Source organism: Ammospiza caudacuta, chromosome 25, assembly GCF_027887145.1.
Source record: "Ammospiza caudacuta isolate bAmmCau1 chromosome 25, bAmmCau1.pri, whole genome shotgun sequence".
In the NCBI taxonomy this organism is placed as follows: domain Eukaryota; kingdom Metazoa; phylum Chordata; class Aves; order Passeriformes; family Passerellidae; genus Ammospiza; species Ammospiza caudacuta.
In genome coordinates, this window is record NC_080617.1 from 2,160,101 (window position 1) to 2,167,966 (window position 7,866).

The window sequence follows — 7,866 nt, forward strand, 5'->3', positions numbered from 1 at the left end:
TCAGATTCTGCTTTGGCGTGTGGGTCTGGGCTTCATATTAGGGGATGGTGATCTCTGTGCACAGAGCAGGGAGACAAAACAATTCCTGCTCCAGCTGGGGACCAAGGACAAATGATCCAAATCTCAGTCCCAGGATGGGACTGCATGGGCTAAAGCTGGAATTGGGCAATGAACTGCAAGATGAAAATGGAGCAGAACTGATCAAAGTGAGAGACCCCGTGCCCGGTCGTGCATTTTGGGACCATTTTGGTTCATCTTGGGTGCAGCCCTGGCTGGTCTCTGGTGCTGCCCAAGGTGGATCCATTGAGGAGATCCTTTTAATAAATCCCTGCTTTATTCTTTAACTCTGTCCAGCCTCTGTCCTAGGTCAGCCTTCCCAAGGCATCAGAGCCATCAGAGCCTCGGGCAGGGAGAGCATTCCATGAATAAAAAACATCATGAGGAGTTCACAAGGTGCTCCTGGATCCTCCACTAGTGGATTCCCGAACAAACCCAACTTCTGCTGGAATAACAACCCAGGGTGCTCAGCACCCCCAGTGCTGCCACTGTGTGGGGATGTCCCTGCTGTCCTACCAAACATGGCCCAAGCCAAAGGCAGCAGGGAAAGACCAAGGCACCCAGAGCTCATTTCTGGCTGTGGTTAATCACCTTCAGGGCTGAAAAAACCCTTTTCTCCCCAAAACCCACTCACTTTGCCTCATTTCTCCTGCATTAAGGGCTGTTGGGACTGGCAATCTCTTCCCCCTCCCCACCTTGGTTGCATATTAGGAAAAGGTTTTTACAGAAAGGGTGATAAAGTTCTGGAATGTTCTGCCCGGGGAGGTGGTGGAGTCGCCATCCCTGGGTGTGTTTAACAAAGCCTGGATGTGGCACTGGGTGCCAGGGTTGAGTTGAGGGGTTGGGGCTGGGTTGGACTCGATGGTCTTGAAGGTCTCTTCCAACCCAGTGATTCTGGGAATACTGGGAATCTTCAAGGGGAGATGATTTAAAACTAAATGAGGATGGATTCAGGTGGAATATTGGGAATTGTTCCCTGGCAGGGTGGGCAGGGGCTGGGCTGGAATTGCCAGAGCAGCTGTGGCTGCCCCTGGAGCCCTGGCAGTGCCCAAGGCCAGGCTGGGCATTGGGGCTGGCAGCACCTGGCACAGTGGCAGGTGTCCCTGGGCTGCAATCAGCTGCCATTGAAGATCCCTTCCCACCCAAACCACTCTGGCATTCACATTCCTGAACCAAGGATGGAAACCAGCACCAAAACCCATTGCAGCAAATGGAGAAAGGAAAGGAAAGAATGATTGCCTGGCTGGTTCCAGGTGCCCCCAGTGCCATTTGCCACAGGGGGTTTGTAGGCTGGCAAGGCCTGGTTAGAGAGGTTTGGGCTGTGCCAGGGTGCCCAGAGCAGCTGTGGCTGCCCCTGGAGCCCTGGCAGTGCCCAAGGCCAGGCTGGGGCACCTGGCACAGTGGGAGGTGTCCGTGCCATGGCAGGGGTGGCACTGGGGGGGATTTAAGGTTCCTTTCCCATCCAAAGCATTTCAGTGTTCTGTGATCTTCCCTCAGAGCAGTCACAGACCCCGAGCCTCTCCAGAGGCTCTTTGGCCACACCTCCCATCCTGGGGTTTCTCTCCCCACCCCCTCCCGATGGCTTGGCGATGGATTTTGGGATGGACAGCTCCTGCCCCTTGGGCTGCCCAGGATGCACCTCCAGGGGGACTCTCCCATGCCAGGCTCTGCTCAGCACCATCCCCTCATCCCACACCTTTTCTCCAGTGATGATTTCATTCCTTCTCTTCTTTCTGCCCAGTGCTGAAATGAGCACCATTGATTTTTCATAGCACTAATTTTTTCCTAACAGGAGCCACCTGGGATTAAATCAAATTCCTTATCCCAACCATTGCTGGGGCAGCTCAGCCCCTTCCAGCAGCCAAGGCTGGGAGCTCCAGGAGAAACAAGAGCCAGGTTTGGCTGGGCCAGACACATTTCCCAGCTCTCCATGAGTACATCTGCTTCAGGCTTTTCTGCTCACATCAACCTTTCCTTCCCGGGCTCTGACAGTTCCACTGTCGGCCAGGCTGGTTTCAGCCTCATCCTCTTTATTTTCTCTACAACCCAGCCCCCTGAGACATTTATTTTCCAGCCCCCCTCGCTGCCAGCTCTGTTAAGAACCGCCATGAATGATTTAGGGAGTTCTTCAGGCGGCCTCGTTAATCCTCTTGGGTGCACATTAGCTGGTCCTGCAAATTTAGACGTACGGCGCTTTAATCGCGGTTTTAATTGCGAGCTGCGAGGCTCTGCCTTCCCAAACACACGTCAATAAACCTTTACAGCCCTGCCTGGAATGTGGATGTGCCGGAGGATGCTCTCCCACCCACACGGAGCTCTGATGCCTCTGCACGGCCACCCGCAGGGCGCTCACCCGGGGACGTGAAGGGATGGGGTGGGATTTTCAGGCTTTTCAAACACATTTCAAACACACCTTGGGGCCGGCTCTGGACCCTCTGGATCACTGGAGCGTCCTCATCCCTCCATGACCCCACAGTGGTGCGGGTATCAGCGCCCCCATCACGGAGAGGGGATGTGGGGCAGCGAGGGGGCTCGGGGGACCGAGGGGCTCCCCTCGCCATCCCCCCATTGCCATGGCAACCATGCAAATGGGAAAGCTTTCCATAATCATCAGGGAGCGGAGCGGAGCAGTACAAACAGCGGCGGCAGTAGATTACAAGCCCATTATGAACAGTCGCACCTTCTGAGCGCTGGTAATTACACCTAATTGTGCATTTAATTGTGTAATTGAAAACCTCCAGCCCGAGTTCAGCCCGGGCTCCTTTCCCCCTTGCCAGGCGGGGGGATGCGGCCGGGGCCGCCCCAGCCCCGCGGTGCCCGGGCCAGCCCCGGAGCCGGGCGAGGACAAAAGATGCCGGCAGAGGTGGGAGGAGGGTGGTTCCCAGCGGCCGTGGCCAAACCAGGGAAATCAGAGCAGGAAGGGAGGATGGAACGGGACAGAAGGGCCACGGAGCCCACAGGGGTGCAGAGGGACACGCTGTGGCACAGGGATGACACCCAGGGATGAAGGATCATCCTCTCCCTCCACCCATCCCTCGCTAAGCAGAACTCCTGATCCTTCTCCAGCCTTGGAACCGGGGGTGTCATCCCCGGAACCCGGAGGATCGGGGAGAGGCTGGGATGGACCCACGGCCCCCGCAGGGACTGGGCATGGCATGGCACGGTGCATGGCATGGCATGGCATGGCATGGCATGGCACCGCACGGCCCCGCACCGCACCCCGCCAGCCTGGCAGGCTCCGGCAGGCGGGAGGTGCCAAGCCAGCTCTGCTTTTCCAGCCAATTAAAGGAGAAGGAGAGAAACAAAGAAGGAAACGGGAGCCCGGCTGGAAGCGGTGCCGGCTCCGGCAGGCGGTGGGGACCACGGAGCGACCCTGACCCGTCCCTGTCCCCGTCCCGCTGCGGGGCTGAGCACGGAGGGGGCGCTGCGGTCGCCGGTCTGGGATGGAGAAGGAGCTCCAGGAAAACCATCCCGGACCAGAGCCTGAGCGCGGCCGCGGGGCACGGAGAGGGGTGGCCAAGGGACACGGGACGGCAGCTGGACAGAGCCGGCATGACAGCTGCCAGCAGTGCATGTCCCGATGTCCTGGTGTCCCCATATCCTGACATCCTGATGTCCCGATATTCTGATATCCCGGTGTCCTGATATCCCAAAAGCCTGATATCTCGATATTCAAATATCCTAATATCCCAACATCCTGATGTCCCAATGTCCCAATATCCCGATATCGCAACATCCCTATGTCTCCATGTGCCAATATCCCAATATCCCAAAATCCTGATATCCTGATGTCCTGATATCCCAATATTCTGATATCCTGATGTCCCGATATCCCAATATCCTGATATCCCAATGTCCCAATATCCCAATGTCGTGATATCCAGATATCCCAATGTTCCAATGTCCCAATATCTAATGTCCCAATGTCCTGATGTCCTGATATCCTGATATCCCAATGTCCTGATACACCAATATCCCAACGTCCCAATATCCTGATATCCCAATGTCCCGATGTCCCCATATCCCAATGTCCCAATATCCTGATATCCCAATATCTCAATGTCCTGATATCCCAATGTCCTGGTACACCAATATCCCAATGTTCCAATATCCCAATATCCCAATGTGCCGATGTCCTCATACCCCAATTTCCCGATATCCCGATGTCCTGCATCACCAGCGCTGGCCCAGCCCCAGGAGCAGCACAGCTGTCCCCTCCCCTGCAGAGACACAAACGCTGTGGCTCCCACGCCCCTGCCCGAGCAGGGCAGCCCCACCCCGGGTCCCTGCCCCATCCCACCCCTCAGCATTCCCATTTCCCACAGAGAGGGTGAATCCCACAAACGCGGGGCACAGGCAGGGGTTTGGTGTCTCGCAGCTGCTGGGAACACTCCGGGGTTTGGCTTTGATCCCACCTCATTATCACCAACATCTGCAGGTGGCTCCTCCCGAGGCGGGGCACGGCCGGTGGGGGTTTGGCAGGAGGATTTTTCAGGGAAAAGCCATAAATGTGGCACGTAGCGCCTGTCCCCAGGACCGGGGTCAGCCAGCACTCACAGCATGGCCACGACAGGGGGGAAGGAGCTTGGGGGGTGTTTGAGGGCTCCAAAGCAGCTCCTGTGGTGTCACAGCCCCAAAAGGAGCAAAGCAGCTTCCCAACCTGGCTCAGGGGTGGGCTGGAGCGGGCAGGGCTGGGCAGGGCCCCTCTGGATCAGGGACCTGGTGCCCAGTGGGTGCCACCTGCACCTGGGGACATCTAGAGCATCCCTGGGACCAGGGGCTGAGGGAGCAGGGCATGGATATTGGGAACCAGCTGGGTGTGAAAGGTGCACACGAGGGGGCAGTGGCACACAGGGAGCCATGGGAAGGTGCCCAGGGGGTGACAGTGGCACACAGGGAGCCATGGGAAGGTGCCCAGGGGGTGACAGTGGCACACAGGGAGCCATGGGAAGGTGCCCAGGGGGTGACAGTGGCACACAGGGAGCCATGGGAAGGTGCCCAGGGGGTGACAGTGGCACACAGGGAGCCATGGGAAGGTGTCTGGGGTGGGCAGGGAGGATCAGCCAGAAATGGTGGCATCACCTCAGGATGTCACCACACTGCTGTTGAAGGGACAGCAGGGCCCAGGCTGGCCCTGACTGGGCACACTGGGGGCACAGCTGTCCCCACCCACAGGACGGAGGGCCCAGGACAGGTGCCAGGGCCAGCTGGGTGAGGGGACATGAGCCTGCCATGCCATCCCCATGTTGGGGTGGAGCAGAGGAGGGGAGCAGGGATGGGGTCGGGGATCATCCTCCCTCCCTGAGGCTCCATCCCAAACCTCAGCTCTGCCTGGCCCAGGTGCTGTGTCACCTCAGGGTGGCCTTGGTCACCCCAGGGGACACCTGGGTGGCACTGCCACCTGCAGTCTCCTGGGGCTGGCTCAGCACAGGCCATGGGTGGGCACCCAGACCCCTCACCCCGGGGTGAGGAGCTGAGGGCTGGGGGCATCTCCCCATAGGGGGTGGAAGCTGCTGCCTCCAAACCCAGGAAGGAGCTCTGGGGAGCATCCCAAAGGATGAGCTGGGTCAGGGTGAGCCTGGAGAGGGAAGGGGAAGGTCCCTGGGAAGGGATTGGAGCCTTTGGAAATGCCAACAGCACCAGGACACACGGGGGGAAGGTGGAGGGGACTGCCTGACCCCAATTAGCAGCACAAAGTTCCTCTGGCTGTGAGCAGGAGCTGCTCTCCCAGCCCAGGAGCTCACACCCATTCAGCCTTCCCCGAAATGCACAGATTAAAACCTCTCAGATTTGGGATATCTCGGGGAATAATCACCACCCAACCTGCCCGGGAGCCGAGTGGTGAAAAGGAATGTGACCAACAGCCAGGAAACTCCTGCCCACCTGGAAAAGCCCCGCTGGATTTATCCTGGATCAGGTGAGCGAAATGCCAAGCGAGACTGCACAGCCCAAAGCGAGGGGACAGCTGGGGACACGGAGGCCATTCCTGCTGGGCATGGGGGACTCCAGCCTGGGGATGATCCCAGCGCTGAGCACCGGCTTCAAACCTTCTCCACCCTCCCCTCGTGTACCCCCATCCAAACGCGGGGAGCCCTCCCCACCCGCTGCCTTCTGGAGGATGAAGGATGAGCAAGAGCCGGGAAGAAAGTGCCTGTCAGCAGGATGCCACCATCATCTCCAGCGGGCTCTGAGCCCGCTTCCATCGCCGCGTCCATCCACCCATCCACCCATCCACCCATCACCCCCGTCCCCGGGGACACCGCGAGCTGACCCCACAGATTTCAGCCGTCCCTCCCTGCTCTCCTCGCCCGGCACGGCCGCGGGGGCAAGCAGGAGGCGGCTGATTCTCCATTAACGCACCACCCTGCCGGGATAATTAATCGCAACCTCGCTGGTTTGAGCAGAACCCCCCGGATCCCCCCCGGACTCCCTTCGCCGCTCCTCGGGCACAGCCTGATGAAGATTGATTCGCGGGCGGCGGCAAGCGCGGCACGGAATTGTCACGAAACCTTACAAATGAAACCCCACAATCCCGTGGAAATCAACCCTCTCGTTTCTCCTTGCTGCCACAGCCCGTGCCCCACACCGCGGGCAGGTGGGTCCCGCTCAGGAGCAGCGGAGTTTCCAAAGTGCTGCCGGCGGCTCCAAGTTTCCCTCTCGCCCCGACTCAGGGGAGCAGCACCCCGAGATTCATCCGTGGAGTCACCAGAATGGGAAACCGCGGGCGGGAGTGAACTCGGAGGGAAGAGATTGCAGTTGGAAACAAAGCTCACACCTGCTGGAGACGCAACCTCGGGCACTGACAGCGCAGGGATGGGGTCCCCATCCACCTCCCGGCCAGCGCCGGCTTGAGGCAGGAGATGAGGGTGGCACTGCCGGTCCTTCAGATCAGCATTTTTCCTTTGCTGTGGGCTTTTTTTGGGTGATGATGAGCCATCCCCGAGCTGGTCCCAGCACAAGGTCACCGCCGAGGCGGCGTGGGGAGCGGTGACAGGCGGCATCTCGCACAAAGCACCCCCGGCATGCCGATGAGCCTTACCAGCTGCAGGCAGCAGAATCCCACCAGCGTGCATCGCCCGTTGCATCTCCCCATGGCTCCCCAGCCGGATCCTCGGGGCTCCCTCACCGCGGCCTCGCTCCAGCTCCTCAGCAGCCGCCCCTCGGCCACCCGGGCAGCGTCACGGGGGGCTCCAGCACCATGTCCCGCTCGGCCAGCCCCGCCGGCTCAGCGCAGCGGGCTGGGCTCGGCGCGGGGCATCGCCCCCTTCTCCCTCCGCCCCCCGCCCGCTACAGCCCGCTGGGGCGGCGCGGGGGCCGCGGGGCCGCGCAGCCCTGGCCGCCCATGCCCGGCGCGGCGCGGAGCCGAGCGCTCCGCTATTGTCTCCCGCACAGCCGCGCTCCGCGCCCCGGGCGGGCGGGGCCGGGCGGCGCGGCCGGAACAAGGCGGGACGCGGCGGGCGCGGCGGGGCCGGGCGGGGCGGGGGGCGGCCGGGCGGGCGCGCCGAGCCCTTGGCGGCCTCCGGGGGCGCGGGCAGCGCGGCCCCTCCGCCGCACCGCGGCTGCCGCCTGGCCTTGTGCTTATCCTTAATCATCAGAAAGACGCGTTTGTCTTTTAAATCTCAGATGTTTGTTATTAATTCTTTTTCCGCCTCCGGAGCCGGGTGCGGCTGGGTGAGACCTTGGGGAAGGGCTGCGAGTGCTCCCCGTGTATCCCCCCCGCATCCCCCGGCCCTGCGGCCCTTGGACGGCGCCTGGACCCGCAGCACGGGGACCCCGCCGCCTCCCCCGGGGTGGCCGTGCCCCCGCAGC

At 60.8% G+C, this 7,866-nt stretch overlaps 1 protein-coding gene across 1 annotated transcript in view; it reads right to left on the minus strand.

The window, feature by feature from the left end:
* Positions 1-7,150, minus strand: part of NKAIN1 (sodium/potassium transporting ATPase interacting 1) — a 40,235-nt gene extending 33,085 nt beyond the window's left edge. The window contains exon 1 of the mRNA XM_058819808.1: positions 7,097-7,150. Within this exon, the coding sequence (XP_058675791.1) occupies positions 7,097-7,150 (54 nt within the window). The remainder of the gene's footprint in view (positions 1-7,096) is intronic.
* Between the last annotated feature and the right edge of the window lie 716 nt (positions 7,151-7,866).